Source organism: Pithys albifrons, chromosome 4 (genome assembly GCF_047495875.1).
Source record: "Pithys albifrons albifrons isolate INPA30051 chromosome 4, PitAlb_v1, whole genome shotgun sequence".
NCBI lineage: Eukaryota > Metazoa > Chordata > Aves > Passeriformes > Thamnophilidae > Pithys > Pithys albifrons.
Window position 1 is genome coordinate 19707502 of NC_092461.1, and position 19462 is coordinate 19726963.

Here is a 19462-nt window from a genome sequence, read left to right on the forward strand (position 1 = left end):
CGCCACAGTAGGTGCAAACCCTTAAATCAACCTTCAGCCTTAGTTAGTAGTAGTTGTTATCAACTTCTTTACTTATCTTTTTAGTAACAGGCACATCAGGCTGGGCTTCACTCTCCATGAAAACTATTTTAACACAAAGCAGATTTGGGTCCTTATTTGTTTAGAGCCACAAGAGAAAAAGTAATACATTTCATTTGGAAGAAGGCTGCCAAATGGATGAAAAAGGCCTGCAAGTTATCCTTTTGGTCGCCCTTAGCATTTACGGTCAACTTTTCCCAGCTCAAACCCCAAAGTCTGCTCTCAATTAGCCTGGCGTACATCAGAGTAACTCCAGTGACTTCAGACAGCTTTTCTGGACACAGAGCACTGTGAGACAGAACAGAATTTGGCCAATATTGTCTTTTTTTGTTTTGCCACCACCAGGGATTTTTCTCTTTTTGAAAGACTTATCGGTTGACACAGAGCAGATGACTGTGAACAACCTGTTTGATGTGGTAAACAAAAGCAAAGTAACTGCCAAAACAGCTGATGAGCTAGAAAGAAAAGAAACATGAACATTGTGGGAAGGAGAATGCTGAGGAAGAACTTGAATCTTCTACTGATTTTGGTACCGAAGTCCAGAAATAACCAAGAATATTGCCTAAAATAAGATGTAGTACAGTGACTTAAACCTCCAACCATGTCCATCAGAAGCAATTTTGCTGGGACTAATTCACTGTAAAACCAAAGTTTAGATACCAGCAGGAGCAACACAATAAGATTATCATTAGTATTGTCACATGTTTCTTATTGGAGAAGAAAAAGTAATGAAGGAATAAAGAGACTGAAACCCATTTTCTGGTCTAGTTTTTGGAAAATATGGCTCTGCAAAAACTTACTGCCAACTTTTTTCCTTCCTCAAGAGAGACCCAAAAAGAACTAAAGAAGTTCATTAACAGAAGACAGTTCTTTCCCAGGTGAACAAAAGTCGTCTCCAGTTTACAGTATTTTTATCCATTTGTACAGATTCCTCTCTACAACATTAACAATGGAAGCAGAAGAGACTTAAGAAGCATTTCTTTTGACAAAACCAAGTTATGATTTTAAAATTTCATTACAAATTGCAGCACGGCATAAATTTATGATGCTCTATTAAGGTTCTTTAAACCAATAAATATGTTGCATCGGAAACCATGTGCTCAAATTTGAAAACTGGATTCACAAAACCTCTTTCCATTTAAGGTTAATTCAAACTCTACAAATGTGTGTAAAAACCTTGTACAAGTCAGTTAACCTCACTATTTGTCTGCCTAAACATTAACAAATAGAAGGCATATAGATTTTTTCCTTTGTTTAGCTATCAGGTGTAGAGATAGTGTTGCATACATCTGGACTACTTCACTGAAAGTTGAGACTTGCTGGAATATGATAAAACAGGAAGTCTGTTTTTCCTCTTTCTACCACAACTACAGATTTGGGCAGATAACGAAACTAAAGATGTGAAGGACAGAATCTGCTTATCTGAAACATTTGTTGACTAGAAATTCAGTGGGAATAACAGAAGATGCAACAGTTGACTAACTTCCTTTTCTGGCAACTTTCAATATTTCACTGGGCACAGAACTTGCATCTTCAGGTGCTGATACACACTCTATAGTCTGTAATGTCCAACTGGAAAAAAATCCAATTTTCTAGCTAAAAGAAATACTCCCTGTTTTCACCTGCTAAGGGAACAGGAGAACGGGTGCAGGGGGTGGGAGTGGGAGGGCAGGATTGTTATTTAACTAATATGCTAAGTAAAGATCAGTGTTAAACACATTCACAATTGAATGCCTCTTTCCTTACAGTGCCAGGTGAGCAAGTTGGAAATTCCAAATAGAGTTGAAGAGAATCTAATCATTTTCCTACAGAAGATTCCAAGGATAACTGCAACATGAAATTAAATTTGACTGCTTATATAAAGAATTCTTTCCTGGATTTAAACTTAGACTATACTTTAAATTATGTCACTGTCAAAGTGGATGTGGTGCAGAATTGGATATTTCCTTTTTTAAAAAAAGTAGGATAGTTATTGAAATTGCTGATGAAAAAATATTTCAAAGAACTTATGAAACTAATCTGTCTGTGGTTTTGTTCCCTCTATTCCATTCCTACAAAAAATCAGCTGAAATACAAATTTATTAGGAGTTCTGAACATTGGAAATTAAATCTCGCAAGCAAACATTAATAGTGAGAAAATGTGTATGTAGAAGCTGTTGGCTTCTATTTGTTTAATTAATGAACAGTAAGAGAACGAACAACTTCTATAGAGTTGAAGCATCTCCTCATTTCCAATCTAAATTCATCAGTTTAACAAAAAAGTCAATGATATCTGGTCCACACCCTTGGATACAGACTCCCAGTCACACTGTCAAGTCATGAAGCAGGGCTCAAGGTCATGCACAAGGCAGAGCAGCTGAAGTCCGCAGCTGCACTCACACTGCAGATGCTTTAAACTCATCTCAAAGGCACTGTCATCCCTGCTATCAGCCTGTAAGGCAGTGGGGCTCTCAGCTGTCAGCCCACTGAAGACCCGTCCATAGAAATGATGGAAAACAAGCATGAATGTGTTGCAAAATGCAATTAAACTGAAATGGAAGGGAGGGAGGGAGGGAGGAAGACAGGAAGGGAAAGGAAATGAAAGGAAAGGAAAGGAAAGGAAAGGAAAGGAAAGGAAAGGAAAGGAAAGGAAAGGAAAGGAAAGGAAAGGAAAGGAAAGGAAAGGAAAGGAAAGGAAAGGAAAGGAAAGGAAAGGAAAGGAAAGGAAAGGAAAGGAAAGGAAAGGAAAGGAAAGGAAAGGAAAGGAAAGGAAAGGAAAGAAGGAAGAAAAAGAAAGAAAGAAAGAAAGAAAGAAAGAAAGAAAGAAAGAAAGAAAGAAAGAAAGAAAGAAAGAAAGAAAGAAAGAAAGAAAGAAAGAAAGAAAGAAAGAAAGAAAGAAAGAAAGAAAGAAAGAAAGAAAGAAAGAAAGAAAGAAAGAAAGAAAGAAAGAAAGAGAAATCAAAGTGCTATTATGTGGATACAACATGCAACTACTGTATCAGTTATCTGAAGTCTTACATTTTCACCTTTCAATTTTAATCAACTCAGTCAAATCAGTTTGTTTTGCAAGAAGGATGGCTTTACATGCAATGCAGGATTTTAAGGCTCTAAATTCATACCCAGGGCTAACCTACAGAAAACCTCCAATGACCTTCTCAAACACTATAATTAATACATGATATGCTCCTCACGGACCATGATCCAGTTCTGCAAATTGCATCTTCAGCAATGGGATGACAGTGTCCAGCTTTAGCTATCTGCAGCTTATGTATCTTCACCTGAGCTACTCAGCCAGATTCCCTTTATGGTAAACAGGCAGTTTCAGAGCATGATTCATCTTGTTTGAAATTTCAGGCGTGAAGAATACATTAGATAACTGGAGGTCTACCAGTGCTCGCTGCACTCCAATGACATCAAAGGGAGCTGAGCTGATCAGACATCTAACTTTGGCAAAATTAATTCTAGCCCTCCTGTGCAGGAGTCAGATGCTGAGGATCTGCAGCTCCTTTTTTGTTAAGCATGCATGGCCCTAACAAACAACTACAGGATTGGCAAACACACTATCTTTGACTGACTCCACTGTTGCAGACTGCTGCTCAAATAGTCATTACTGCCTCTCTCTCACTAAATGTAAAATATTAGATATATTCACTACTATAGCGTAGCCTCAAAGGAAAATATTTATGTTGGAATGCTGATTGTAAAGGAGGTAAAAAAAAAAGAATGAACTATAGCATATGCAGGACAAATAGCTCTGCATTAATGTTACTATGCTTGTTACAATCTTCTGTCATATGGACATAGTGAATATAAAATATGTCAATGGATGAAATTAAGCTTTGTTAGTTCCCGTATCAAAAGCACTATTTCATGTGGTTTGGGGCTACTTACTAGGTTGGATGTTGTCAAAGAATTTAGCTATGTAGCTAAGTCATCTACAAATCCATTTCTTTTTGGTGGTGGTTTTTTGACTCTGAATATGCTTTTTTTCTTTTTTATTTCAATGAAAAGAGGACAACAAAGAAATGTTTGTCAAATTATTAAAATGCAATGAACATAAGGGAAAGCAACAGGAGAAAAATGGAGAATTCCCCAGCTCGTGCACCTACCTCTCACTGAGCTCGTCAACGTACTGTCCGTGGCCCAGCATGAGGCTGGACTGCCCACAGGGGCTCGCAGGGGCTGATAAAGTGCTTTTGACGTTCTGTACTGAGTGCCTGCGGCTCCGGCGCCGCTCTAACCCCCTCCGCTCCCCAGCACCAAGGCTGGCCCTTCTCCGGTCCTTGCGCCCACTGGGAGGGGGCTCAGCACTCTCATCTCCATCTTCATGCCTCAGTGTCATCTGAGGAAGAAAGGAAGAAAGCCATGGCTTCTGATGCAGTTCCTTTAGGTACCACAGGTCTTCACACCTTAAAAATTTACTGATCTCAAGAGGATTAACTCCCACTGGCATTACTGTTTCTACAGCTATCCCTGTAAGTTGCTGTCTGTCCATCAGTGCAACGTGGCAGTGCTAATAATGGAATTATATACCTTGGATAGAACACTAGAGGATCTGTAACAGCACATTTATGTATTTCCTAATTTACGTTCGGTTTCTTTTTAATGTAGGACTGAATTTTCAAAGAAGCTGAGCAGTGTTGGACAACTAGTTCTCTTCATTTTCTTCCAGAATACTTAGATGAAGACTTGGTTTTAGTGAAATCAACTGAGAAAAACTCTCATGCATTGACTGATTGAACATTTCCTCATGTTCAGACATGACACATGTAGTGATTGAGCAGATGCTACCACCTACTACTTAAGAAAGTATTGGAAATAGGAGTGGGTCCAACACCTGGAATCTCAAACTGCAGCACACTGCTGACATGCCAAGGTGACATACCTCTGACAGAAACAAACCTGGTGTTATCTCATGGTACGTGAGGAGTGATGTCCCTGGCAGAAACAATGAAGTCACTAGTAGATCTCATCTGAAATGCAGCCTAACATTTAAGTAACCATTATGTAAGATCCAAATAGGAAGAGGTACAGAAGAGGACAATGTGGGTGATCAGAAGAACGCATATCTTATTGTCTCTATTAGTCTTCTTATTCTGATAATTCCTACCGGAGGTGACTTAAAAAAAGACGAAGGGGGATGTGAGATATTCCTGCTTAGGGTGTAAAATCTGTTTCTGTGAGGAAGAAGAGATTTTTCATGTAAAAACAACATGGGAAGAAAAAAGAAGAACCTGCATCAGCATGTCTAAGTTTAGTCCAGTCATCTAGTGAAAGCTGGTACCCAATTAAGTCAATTGCTAATTTTGCAATCAAGTTTTTCAGTAGGCCCAGCATGCACAAAAAATCCTCTGCCTTTAAGATTAATCACCATATTTTAAAAAAGATTTTGTAAGCCAATGCCACTGATGACACAAAAATAAAGAATATGGAGCCCTCTCATTCTCTTGTTCCTATTTTGGTCTGATTCTTCCTGAAAATTGCTGTATATAAAAGTTAACTCTGCTAAAGTTAGTGAGGTGGCACAGATGAAGAGTTGATGAAGAAAATGGAGAAACAAATCTATCAAATCCTTCACTAGACTTAGGCAGAGATGAAGTGATTGCATTTCATCCCATCAGAACACAAATTCACATTTACATTATATTAACTTCAGTCTAAACTTTCCTGCACTAACACTTTCCAGTCTGAAAAGAGGCTAATTATTAAGAAACTCGATATCCTACCTTTACATATAACTGCTTCAGAAGTAGTTATTTTATACCTAGGTGGTAAATGTGGAATCACTCATTACTCCACTGCTGCAAACTGCATAGGGTCTGCTCCAGTGTAAACTCATAAACAAGGACTTGCTGGATATTCAGTTCCAGAACAAGTGGTATTTGTGAAGTTGAGCTCAGCCGAACCTTTTTCATGAGCTGAAAACTTTTGCATATGGGAAGAACTTCTACTTACTTCAGAATGGGTAACTAACTAGCAGTTGCAGAAAGAAGGCTGGTAAATGTGCTGGTTTGCATTGGAGTATGCCCCAGCTTTAGTATGAAATGCTTTTGCACTAAATACAGCTATGTACTGTAACAGGTCACATCTACAAATGTGTATAATACTTTTTACCAACCAGATGTTTTTCTTTTAAAACAAAATAGATAACCAAATTTCACCTAGGTTACATTCCCCCCCCTCCTCTTGGCTTTGAAGTTTGCACAAGCTGTAAGATGCATAAAACAGGGCATGTTATGTTACCTCATAAATGTTAAATTGCTCAACTAAGTCCAAGTCTGTTCCTTTCTTGTTCAAGTGTCTCTGTGAAATAGCTTCAATGCCGAGCTCTTCCAGACAATCCACCACATCGTAGAAAGAGTCTTGATCTGGCAATCCCGACAGCGTCTAAAAATCAAAGGAAAAACATTTAAATCTGTTTATTTTGAAAAGAATTAAACAAAGGATTTTAAAGGCGGGTGGCAAGTGCTGCTATGCATGATTTCAATAAAGTAAAACCCATGATGTGGGATTAGAGACACCGCTAGAAAATAAAAAACAAGTGGCACAGCTTTTAACAAACAACTCTGTGCACTGTGTAGAAAAATGAATAATTGGCAAAACAAATCAATGTTGTTATTTCATACAAAAAAAGTATGGAAAATGTGGGTCTTTAAAATACACAGTTGGATTCTTCCTGGTTTCACTCAAGTACAGATTTAAAGAACAGAGAATGTTAAAGCATCAAACACAGGGATAAAAGCAAAGGAGAAAAAAATGGTTCAGCTAAAATGAGTAAAGCTGATTTCCTACTGTTTCCTGTAAGTTTAGCCTTAAGAAGAAAAGGTCCAATGCACAGCTGTGTGATGTCAGGACAGCAGGAAATATCCTGCACCATGTGCCTACTGTCCTCCACACCTGCAGCCGCAGTCATCTTCCCTGCACACAAATTATTTCATATTACAGATACAGTGAATCCTCTCCTCCCCTTCAACTTGAAAAGTCTTATCATTAACTCCTATAAAATGTTAAAAGAGTTATTAATTCCTGATTATAGGGTAAACATTTACTAGATACAATGGAGAAATGCTTTTGCACACTAGAAAATAAAGAATGTTAATAACAGCTCTTGCAAAATGAACTGTTTGAGTTCAGAGCTTTCTTTGGCACCTGCTCTACGTCCAAGACAGAGCCGTTTTCTTACCTTAGTAATTTCCCAGTTTTATGTTGAACTCAGAAAACTGAGAAAAGGAAGGTGGTCTTCTGCAGTAGACCATGTGTACCATGGTATGTCTCTGCAGTGTATGCAACATGAGGGATTGAATCAAGTAACTCACAGATTTTTCTGCAGAGCATTACGTGGGAAGAGTACATGGGCATTGGACAATTTTGTTCAGAGCACAAATGAAGTTCATTCACCAATTCTAAGACAATTACAAGGACAACAGAAAACACTCCTATTATGGCTTGCCACTGGTTCCTACTCAGCTTGTGCTGTTTTTTTTTACTGCTTCTCATGGATGATACAGAAAAATTAGCATAATCCTGTGCACATCAAGCACAAGCTACTGAACGTACAGTGGAACCTACTTGCAGAGCAACGTGCATCTTCTCACAAGAACCAGTCTATGAAGAAATGTTTCTGCAAAATACCTGAGAACACAGACTGGAAACAACACAGTTATTCTGGATTAGCTCACCAGACAGATCTTTATTCTGAAGTAGTTTCCACTCTCCTGTTTAATTAGCTAAGTAACTTACCTATATCCTCAGCAGAGAATAGAAAGAACAAGAGATAGAGATGCAAACCCCAGGCCTTCTCTAAAAAGAGTTTCAACTTCTCCTGCCTTTCATAGAATGAACTGTGCTCTGTGAATACTGCTTTTCTGAGCTTGGCTTTTCTGAAGCAGCTCTGAGCAGCAGAGAGCAGAAAAGAGCAGCCACTCTGTGCTGCCTCCCTACACCGAGAAGCTTTCCATTCAGAAAAATGGATCTGAATTACATGACTAATGAGAGAGGAATAGGCAGCTGACATATCTGTCCTGTTAAAGAACCTCTTTCCTGTGATGTGAGGCACTGAAATATGTGCATCAACAAGGTATTTTTAATCTATTTTTTTTAATAACTAAACACAACACAGCAACATTTTCTTCTCAGGTCATTACAGGTCTATTGCCTGGTGAAATTCACCACAGCAGTAATTCTTAGCACAAACACCAATTGAGTGTTAGGGTTATATGTTCAGGCTTTAATTAAGAGTGTGTCTCTGTCCATGATAGTATTTAAGTCTCTGTTTAAAACCCACACAAGACTATGAAACTAAAAATTTTTGAACAGTGCTGCTAATGTATATTTTGTTCCATCCTAAACTGACACCTGGGATTGAGTAAAAATCCAAGGATTCAGCAAGTGAAGCTATCTCACTGCAGATTCAGTGGAGCTTTAACATGGATATGGAACTATTATAACAGGAAATGGTGTTCAACTATCTTGCAAATAAAAGATGTAGACAGCAGCTATTCTGACCTGAGGGATTTCATGCATAGTAAGATGTGATGTTTTATTTCCAAAAGGGTGGACAAAGAGTCACATCTTCTGAGCATTTACTTCTGAAAATATCAGGAAATGATCTTAAGATTGATATGAATATCACCAACCTTCAAGTACAGCTTTTTTAAAATCCAAGGCAACGCAAGTTGTAGACTGGAGAAACAGCAGCATAAGGTAGTATTTACTGGCAACTGCTTGTATCAGCAGCCTTTTATTCGTTAATATAATTTTAAATCACATAGCAGTGGAAATCCAATTTTCACTGCACGTCACTGGCCAGAACTGGGCAAATGAACTCCCAAGTATAGAATCAAATAGTTTTCCTTAGCACAGTTTGTCCTGAAACTCGTAGACCCACTTTCAGAGCGTAAAGAATACCAAATTCAATTTCTAACTTTATGAAATGGATGTAAAAGGGCATTACGGGTGTTGCACCAAGGTCAGTTCAATCTATCACAGGGAAAACACAGTTTTAGTAAATAAACACAAGGAATGTGAAGTGCTTGCAGAAATGATGGTGTCAGACTGAAAGGCTCTATTCATTTGCAGTTTTTAAAATGGCTAACACTAGTTAGTAAAACTAGTAAGTATGGCAACTTCTGTCATTTACAAAGCAATCACAGTATAAAGCAGTGATGCAGAGATGATACAGACAAGAGTAAGTCCTATTGGTGTGTAACGTGTTTCATGAAAGCCCGAGTAATACAAGAGTCCTGCTCTGGTTACTGAATGTCCAACAGCCTGGGCTCCACTGGCAGGCTCGCACACTAGACAGGGAGACATGAGCTAAATCCCACATGTTATGGTGAAAAGCACTGCACAGTAAATAAACACACTAAAGGGCATTAGCCAATTTTTCAATTGCTTTGGGATAGGAAGTAGCCTCTCTAGTGTATTTGTTTTCCCAAGAACCACAACTTGTAGAACATCTGGAGTGGCCAATGTCAGACACAGGACTTGGGATGATCATGACTGCAGTGCTGCAGTTGCAATGTTCCCAAGGCAAGTCATTGGTAATTGATGTGCCAGCTGACCTGAAACAGCACTTGTTCAACTACAGCTGATGGCCTGCTGGTGGGTAGTTTTCTAGGCTCCCACTTGGACTGGAAGCTGGTGCTTAAACTCTAAAATTATACTGGATCTGCTAAAAACCATTCAGTGCTTAATCTGACTATATTAACACATATTAATTTTTATGTACCTTATAATTATTTTATCTATTTAAAAATACACTATAGGTATTAGAATAAGCAATATTAATAACAGGTAAAAAGAAAATCAACATCAATTTTACAACTTGCAAATCTTCTAGTGTAATCTCAACAATGAAGAGGTTTTACAGCAGTTGAATAGAAAGTGAAATAAATGCAGCACAGCATTTTTTTCTGCATTTTGATAAGTAGTTGGTGAGGTTTTTTAGACAAAGGAAACACAAAGACTTTAACCAACCCAGACATAAGGAAGTAGAGATTAGAATAAGATCTAACAGATCACAGGAATTAACTGAAGGAAGACAACAAAGGTTATATCAGAACTACACATAACCGGAGGTATCTATGTTGGGATCACTCTCATTAAGAGATTCATTAATGCCTAAATCCTCACAAATTAAGAGAGTGTTAATGAAATATTAGCTTAAGTAAATTGGTTAAACATCAACAGAAGAGAAGAAGAGGATAACAGGACTGGAGCAGTGCTTATGTCTGGGCAGATGTGTTTTGTGCTCTTGAGTAGGAAGGAAAACAGTCTGTAAATGTAGACACAGAGAAAGAAGGAGGAGTATAAGTATGCTTCCTTAAGACCACTCCTTCCTGAGGACTCTGCCTGTGCTGAAAGCTTTGCCATTTCCTTGCCTACGGAAGCTGAAACCATCTGAGCCTTCTTTGTATTCTCTGTGGGGGAAAAAATTACCACTGTTACATGCTGCTTGCTGTTTTCTCTGTAATCATAAAAAATATCCCATTAAAAACATCATAAAGCTGCCCATAAGCCAGATCATAAGTATGGATTTGTGGGATTCCTCTCTTCCTTGATCTTAACTCCCTTGCTCTTTGACTATGAGATGCTTTTTCTTTTTGTGTGTTTTTAAAGAACTATGTCCTCCTAAAAATAGCTTTAAACGTACTGCAAAACTCAGACTAAAGGAATCAACTATAGGATAATAAAAGAGTCAACAGAGAACAAAATCCTTGAGAAAGTCAAACACCAGGTAGATTACAATTCCACAAATGATGAAGAGAATTACTTCAGAAAGAGGAATCAGTACACAAAAAATCCCAAGGTGTGAAGCAGAGATGTTGAAGACTGGTCACCTTGGCTTTAATAGCAGCTACAGAGAGAAGCAAATGTAACTGGTCATGTTTTTCAGCAAGAGTACAGCAGGAAGATTAGGTGGTCTTTTAAACTCAAGAGGAAATTTACTACCATGGAAGCAGGAGCAAGGGTGACTCTAAACAAAAGTACAGTAACATCAGTAATATCACCAAGAGAGGTTAGTCTCTTTCAGGCACATTTGCTGGACAATACATACCATTAAGAAATAATTTTATTAAAAAAAAAACCAATAACAGAGCAACATACAACCCCCACCAGGTCCAAAAGCCCAATAAACTGGTATCTTGATTTATGATCTCCACCAACAAACTCAGGATCTTCAAGTGAATACAATGAGTAATAATAATATTTCCTAATACTCTGTCCTATTAAGTATAAACATAAACCACACAGTAATTTTGATTTGGCAGTAGTATGTTGATCTTCAGTGCCCTTTAAAAAATATTCTTGATTTTTAGTCACCCTAAGATTTGTCTAGGACCAGGTGCTGATTTTTAAGGAATTTACACTAATAAATTTCTAACTTTCACGGATCTCCTATTTTCTCCATTTTTTTCCACCCAATAGCCCAAGTGAATACTTCAGAAAACATTTGATTTTACTACAAAACTATTGCTTGTTAATCAGGTCACCAGAAAATATATGTAAGTAAGAAAAAATGTAACCTTACTTCTTTAAAGAGAGGTACTCTTATCGGCACTCAGATCTGTTAAATTCATTGTATTTTGTTTGCAGTTAAAAAAAACCACAAAAAACTATTTGAACTAGAAAATTGTGTGCAATGCAAACCTTTGTGAGAAAGTGATCTTTTCATCAGTACTTGCTTTCTTTCACCCTTTGGATAATCTGTTGAGTTAGTTTGTTGAGTTTTTGTTCAGCCCTGTAGCATCAGCACTGAGAGAGGAGCCACATCATACCACAATTCCACACAGCATCTAGCAAATAGCAATTCTGCTCCAGCCACTGCCTCTGGGTGACTGCAGCACAAGTAACAAGTGTGTGCTGATTATAGCTTGTTCTGCAACTTCTCCATGACAGGTCTCTCTCATATACTCTCAAGAGTGAAGTTCACCATACAGTTGAAAACACTGACATTATCTCCACCAGTTATGCTAACAAAGTAAACAAACCTTGTTAACCAAGGTCATTGCGTAAACCAGTAGTTCGGTATCAACCCCATCCTTCTCCTCCAGGATCTCCATGATGTTGGACCATGGCTTGGCTCCTAGAGGAAAAGCAGAAACTCTTGGTTACAGTGATCAAAATGGAAAGCTATAGCATCAATGCTCACCTAAGAAATAGCACAACTTGGAATATGTGGCCAGTGGAAAGTTCAAGCGGAAAGATCCAGTTTCCTCTACAGACTCTCCTGCTTCCTTGAGAGTGAAGTTATGTGTGTATGACCAAACTTCACAAATGAAGATTTGGGAAGGGCTCTCCCCATGTGGGTGTGCCCTTCCAGCCTGTGCAGTGGATTTTTTAGGTGAGGCACAGCGTGCGCAGAACTGGCCCCACTGTTTAAGTCCTAAGGTCCATCTGCCAAGGCCAAGTGAGCTTGGACAGTGACAGTGAAGTCCTCGAGACTGTCACAGCATCCGGTACTAACCGGGGTTGACCCTGCTGAGCATCTGAGATCTGATGGGATCGGATGACAGGGAGGCATTGAACTGCCCAGAGGACAGGCCCCACTGAGACTTGAACTCAGGTCCTTGGGGTTCAGAGTGTGGAGAGTGAAGTTAATGTAGACAATGAAACTACAGTGTAGTCTAATTCCGGGATCTAAAATATGCCAAGTGGACTTTTTTCAAAGGTACCAACTTCTCTCTGTTCATGATGAAGGCAGCTTTGTTAGACCAGTATGATTGATATCAAACTTCCAAAAATCACATGGGAAGAATTTTACCCAACCTATCATAGGTTCACAAAGGCTTTGAAAAATCTTCAGCAAAAACCTGTAGCCTATTCTTTCAGTGCGCCTGTTGCTCACATTCCTGGTGCTATTGCTGAGTTACACTGCATTAAGGTAAGTCAGGTTAACAAAATAGTGTGGCAGAGAAAGGTTTCTCAAATTATAGACTATGTGTCTTGGATGAAAGAAATGATCAATGAGGGGAAAAGATTTTTGCTGTGGTTCTTTCTCAAATCATTTTAGTAAGAAAACTGTCTATAGAACTTTCAGGCATGTTTTTCTAATTTTCCACTAAGTAAGGTCAAAATTTGTGCTTTTGGTTATGACATACTTGCTTGATTTGCATGTTGATTTGAATTTACATATTTATCTGATAACTAAACCCTAGTGATTTAGTGAGTTACTGTGCTAAAAACATCAGACAGGCATCATGCCATCCAGACTCAAGACAACATCTTGTGTGGGAGGTACTGTGTAAACGCATCCTATTTCATTTGGCTAAATGGCAAGATGGTTGCATTCACTAAATTTTATCTAGGAAAACTAAAGAAAATACCTAACGACTATAATTCAGTGTTTTGTTAGGAGTAAAGTTAGAGGTGAGGAGGATGGAGCAAAGAGCTAACTCTAACCTAGAGACACTCAATTCAACTACACAAATGTAACTGTGAGAGTCTTTGAATTTCAGAGGGAAACAAGCAGAGTATTCCAAGTCCCCTAAATATCCTAGGGATAATGAGAGTTTGAGTATAATCAGGCAGTAAAATGCAAATGTGCCATCACAATCACCTGTTGCTGACTGATCAGTCCCTGAGGTCTAAACTCTGCATTACCCACACAGTGATAACAGCCCACGTTTATCCAAGATGATAGCACACATATGCCCTAGCACACATACATCAGATCTCTGCTAACCAAGGACCTGCATTTCACAGCAATGGCAGTGCACTGTGCAGAAAAATCTATCTATTAATGAATGCACAGACAGCAATATTTCTCCTGTTTTCTCTCTCCCCCTTTTTGAGTGTCTCTGATCTTTACTACTGAATAATAAATCAGAGCTTCTTTATCTCAAGTAAAATCAAAGGAGGAGGGTGATTCACTCTCAGCTCTCTAGATGTATTTATGTGCATTACTAATTAAATGCTAATTCAAATATATGTCTGTAATGAAAATACACAAGACACCTCTTTACAAAATTCACTATATTGCCAGACATTTGGGGCAGTATTTGTTCCAAAGACATGTGGAACAAATTCACTCAGCTCACAAATGATACATGATCAGCAGGAATGGTATTCTCACTACAAAAATGCCTTCCTGTGGTTACCAGTGAAAAAACAAAAATTGGAAGAAATAAGAAAGAGAAACAAAATGGGGAAACCATGCAAGTCTGACTTATAACAATACTATTTGGAAAAAAAAAAGTTGATAACAACATCAAAAATTATTCAATCCACTGCATTATTCAGTGAGAGTCCTTCTACCAAAACATGCCTTTATTTTTGCAGAGAGGTTCTATTCTTATTAGAATAATCCCGTTTTGTTTTTTAGAGAGCATCCTTGTATTTATCTTTTTTTCTTGAATGTCTCAATACTTCTTCATTATCATAAAAGAATCATTTAATGGTCACTTCGCTGTTTTCCTGCAAGGAAGATACATAATTTTCTTCTACCCATGCTGCTTTTTTATTTAAGAATACAATTTTAAAGAATTGTTAATCAGGTGCACTTAATAGTAAGGCCAGTAATAGCTGTAGTGTAAGTAAATAGCTGTGAGGAAGTAAAACCCTGTAACACTTCATCTGTCTTTTAAAAGCTTTCATTGTGCTGTTGCTACTAAAATTAGACAGTTTCCAAAAAACTAGGCTTTAATTCCAAATTAATCTATTTCCTAACTACAGTCAAGAGGAGGCAATACTATCAATGACTTTGATAGAGATACTCCAGGTCGTACCAGATGAAACCTTTCTTTTCAAATGCTCCTTTCCCCATTATGATTTCAATCTGAACGGACAAGAAGTGAACATGGAAGTAGCCATAAGGCCATCTACCCAGTCAGGGACAGGCAGTTCTAGTGTGGAAGTTGCACCATGAACATACTGCATTACTGTAGCTGGGTTAATATTCCTTGCTAATATGTAATGAGAACCTATAATTTCCAACCTATGATTCAGACAGCATGGGATATGTGCTGATAGAGAGCAGGTGTCTGCTCTCATCCACTCTCAGCTTCACTTTCCAGAGCCTGTGCTTGAAGTAAGAAGAGACCTGTTCAGACTGATATCACAATGAAGAAAATAGCATTTGAGAAAGAAGTTTCGTCTGCTACATATTGGAATAGTTCTATCAAAGTCATTGATAGTACTGCCTTCTCTTGATTCTAGTTAGGAATAGGCGAATTTCCTCCTTCACCCGATCCTGATGTAGAAAGAATGATGATGCATCATCCCAGGGATTGTTCAGGGAGCAGATGGGGATGTTCCCATAAGGTTATGACTTCTATGCAAAACTTGTGGACTTGTGGCAAAATCAATGGGTGTGATAAAACAGGCTCAGTGAAGTAAAAGAGCAGAGGTCGAGTTTTGTGTGTGTTCTCCTGCCTTCTAATGGGTAAAACGAGAACTGCTTGACTACCCTTTACAAGCTTGTCACCGGGAAGAGCTCTTTATTGCAGCTGTTCTGACAGGAAGGCTGGACCCTCAACCCGCTTGCTACTTAGAGCATTCCGAGTAATCCTGCATGGTGCATAGACACGCAAAACACTATGGATTGCAACAGGTAAGCCTACATTAAATTAATACAATATATTTATTGAATACATTGTCCATTGTTTTAAATCTCAAGTCTTTTCTCAGCTTCCTCTTTAAATGTTTTTACATATTTATTTTAATACTGTTGTTCATGTTATACTCAAAATCTTGACACTACAACTACAAGGGATGTGCACAGAATGTATAAAGCATGACGAACTTTGCACAGGGGCAGAAACTTGAATGAGAACCGCCACCAACTCAGAGACTGCCTGTCTCCAGCAGCCACAGGAACTCTTGGAAAGACCTCAACATTTTGTACTCCAGGCTATTTAAATATGACATCCTTTCATCCTACCTACAGTATGGGTATCAATTTAGTGGATATCTAACTATGAATGAAATACCAGGAAAAGCTGAGAAATGATAATGAGGGCCATTTACGAATAATACAACAAGTCAAGTAGCAGAAACTTTCTTCAGTATCAGTATGTGACAGTGTCCAGGTCAGTCATGGGGCTTTAATGTCTGCCCTAAAATATGCTCATGATAAAACAGCCCTAGACAACAGAGTGCAATACCACCTACCCTTTCCAGAGCCTGTGCAGTACTTAAACTGAAAAGAGACCAAATTCCTTTGGGGTTCTAAAGCAAGAAAGGGTGGGAGGAAGTGGGAAACTGGATGGAAGTGTAAGTAGAAGCTACTTCCTATATGACAAGGTCCATGCAGTTATTCACTTATGGTCTGCTTGTATCTGAGAGTAAAGCTGGTACTTCAGTTTGCATATGGATGTATCCACACATAGAAACTACAGATGGGATTGCTTTGAAACCAGGCTGAATTAATATGGGGTTCTTTATGTTAATCATGTGTGGTACACATGTTGAAGAATTATGTCATATCTCATCACCTTGTAAGTACATGAAACACTGGACTTTTATCAAAGCAGTGCTAAACCTAATTATATACCTGTGAGATTTATGACAATGGTTCAAAACAAAGCCCATTGCTTTTTTTCTTCCTCTGTATTCCTGTTCTGTTACTTCAGTCATTAAAGGCCAGTACTCCTCAGTTATAAGCCATTAATTTAAAAATACAAGTTAAAACATAGCACATACACATTTAAAACTGAAGGGCTTCAACGGTGTCTCCCAGAGAATTCTCCTGGAGAAACTGGCTGCTCAGGGCTTGGAAAAGTGCACTGTTCACTGAGTAGAAAACTGGCTGTATGGCCAGGCCCAGAAAGTGGTGGTGAATGAAACTACACTCAGCTGGCAGCTGATGACTCCTGATGTTCCCCAGGGCTCAGTGCTGTGGCCACTCCAGCATCTTTATCAATGATCTCAACAAAGGCATTTCGGGCGCCCTCAGTCAGTTTGCAGATGACACCAGGTTAGATGGGGGTGTTGAGATGGAGAACAGGAAGGATTGATGGAACAAGGTGGATCAACAGGACAAGGCCAATTGTATGAGGATCAACAAAGTCCTGGCACTTTGATCACAACAGCCCCATGTAGTGCTATAGGCTGGGGCAGAGGGGCTGGAAAGCTGTCCAGAAGAAAGGGCCCTGGGGGTGCTGGGCACTGAACAAGAGCCAGCAGTGTGCCCAGGTGGGCAAGAAGGCCAATGGCACCGTGGTCTCTATCAGAAACAGTGTAGCCTTAAGGACCAGCAAAGTGATTGTCCCTTGTACTTTGCACTGGCGAAGCTGCACCTGTGTTCATTTCTGGGTACTTCACTACAAGGAAAACACTGAGGTGTTCCAGAGTGTCCAGAGAAGGGAAAAAAAGCTATTGAAGGATTGGGAGCACAAGTCTTCTGAGGAGTGGCTTAATAGCTGGGGTTCTTTATCCTGGAGTAAAGGAGGATGATGGGGGCACCTTATCACTCTCTGCAACTACTGAGAGTGTAGCAAGGTGGCGGTCAGTACCTTCTCACAGGTAACAAGAGACAGGATGAGAGGGAATAGCTCCAAGTTTCATCATGGGAAGTTTAAATTGGATATTAGGAAAAATTTCTTCATGGAAAGGGTTGTCAAACTTTGGAAAGGCTGCCCAGGGAAGGGGAGTAGTGACCACCCCCACAGGTATTTAAAAGACATGCAGAACTGAGGGACGTGGTTTAGTGATGAACTTGGCAGTGCTTGATTTAATAGTTGGCCTTTCCAACCAAAATGATTCTGTGACTATTACATTGATGACCTAAAAAGGGAACTAAATATAAAACCAGAAAAAAATCTCTTAAGGAGTAAAATACAACTGATCAATAAAAATATTTTAAAGAAAAAAGAAGCAAGAAGGAAAAACTGGGTATTTGGTGTAAGTTACTTGCAAGATACAATCCACCAAAGCACTGGTATGAGAATTCTTGTAAAACTTCTCATCATGCTCCAACACATATTCGTCTATCTACACACAGGAAGTTTTTTCAAGTCTTATGTTGCTACTTAGGTTGTTTTGTTACTTTGGGGCATGTAAATGTTTCCCTAAGGCTGTTCTACAGATACAGAAGGGAATACATAGAGCACAGTAGTTCCTTTAGGGTCCTCCTTTCTCTTTTTGCTTTAATGCAGTTTACTAGCATGTGAACAGATGGCACTTGCACAAGTTGAGAATACAAGTGAGTTCAGAAAAGTGAGGAAATACTTAGAATGACTGCAAGAATAAATCATGGTGCTCACAATCACATGAATATTGTAATTACATTTATGCTTATGGCATTGTAAGTTTTATTGGTTGCAGTTCAAACCACAAAGCTAACCTGCAGAGTTCACTGCTTTTGAATTCCCCTGCCTGCTTCTCTGCCATGAGAGACAATTTGTGCTTTTTCTCTTCAATGCATTCTGATAGCTGAAAGCAAAATCTGGCTCCTTTCTCCTATTTCTGGCATCACCTTTCTCCCCAACCCCCAGCAATTTCTTGTTAGACTTTTACCATATCAAGTCGCTCAAACAAGTTCAGCATGGAGGCAGTTGCTCCACAGAGGGAACCTTGCTTTCAACCTCAGTGTCTGAGACCACAACAATGGATCCCCTAACCTCAGAAACTCTCCTTAAGGCAAAGGAATGTTTTGCATCAAGAGAGAATGCCCCAGGAGCTTAGTGATGGCTTTGTGGGAAGAACAAGAAAGAATCATTTTTGTTCTATTTATTTGTAAAAAATACAGTATACATATTCAAGTATTTTTCATGAGCCTGAAGGGTAACAGATTTCATAGTATAATATCTGCTCAAGGGCTTTATTTTAATGTAACAACAGATGGTTTTGCTTTTACTGTAAAGCCTGTACTATTATTGACCTCGTCTTTCTCTTCAAAGGGATTACACTGATTAGATATAATTTTCTCTTCTGCTTCTCAGACTGCTGCTTCTCAGAAGGAAGTGGAAACACAACCTTGCCTGGAGGAGCCTCTGAGGTTGGAAGATACAATGGGGCTTACTTTGCATGTGGGTGCAAGGCAGGGGCAATGACTGTGGTGCCCAGGCAGGCACCTGAGCTTTTCACTGTTCACTTTCCCATTATAATCAATTCCTCAGAGCATCTCAGATTATATGAACACTTACAATATGCTTTTAATGCAGAAATGAAGGGTATGTTACACACAAAGCAGGCATCATGACAGCAACTCTAGATTCACTGAAATCAGTGAAGAAATGCCACCTTGATCTTGGTGGTGCTGGGATTTTGCAACCTTCAAGTAAGGCTACTCACCTCTCTTTTCATCAACAGTAGACACTGCCCGGATCAGAAGCGGTGCATTGGATTCAGTGTACTCCACAAACACCAGCAGCAGCTTCAGTGCTGTCTTTACTACCAAGCGAAACTGGAAGAAAAGAGTGCAACTTGTCATTCTGCAAACCACAGCATTTCCATATGTGTG

General features: G+C 39.0%; 1 protein-coding gene across 6 annotated transcripts in view; it reads right to left on the bottom strand.

Annotated features, from left to right (window-relative positions):
• Nucleotides 1-19462, bottom strand: part of FHOD3 (formin homology 2 domain containing 3) — a 390828-nt gene that overhangs the window by 111867 nt on the left and 259499 nt on the right. For 5 of the 6 annotated variants that reach the window (XM_071553603.1, XM_071553605.1, XM_071553602.1 and 2 more), the window contains exons 7-10: nt 19294-19405; nt 12051-12145; nt 6301-6444; nt 4167-4399 (exon numbers count right to left, since the gene is read on the bottom strand). In XM_071553603.1, coding sequence (XP_071409704.1) covers nt 4167-4399; nt 6301-6444; nt 12051-12145; nt 19294-19405 — 584 coding nt within the window. Of the gene's footprint in view, nt 1-2453; nt 2544-4166; nt 4400-6300; nt 6445-12050; nt 12146-19293; nt 19406-19462 lie in introns of all 6 variants that reach the window. The other variant, XM_071553607.1, reaches the window with a different exon arrangement.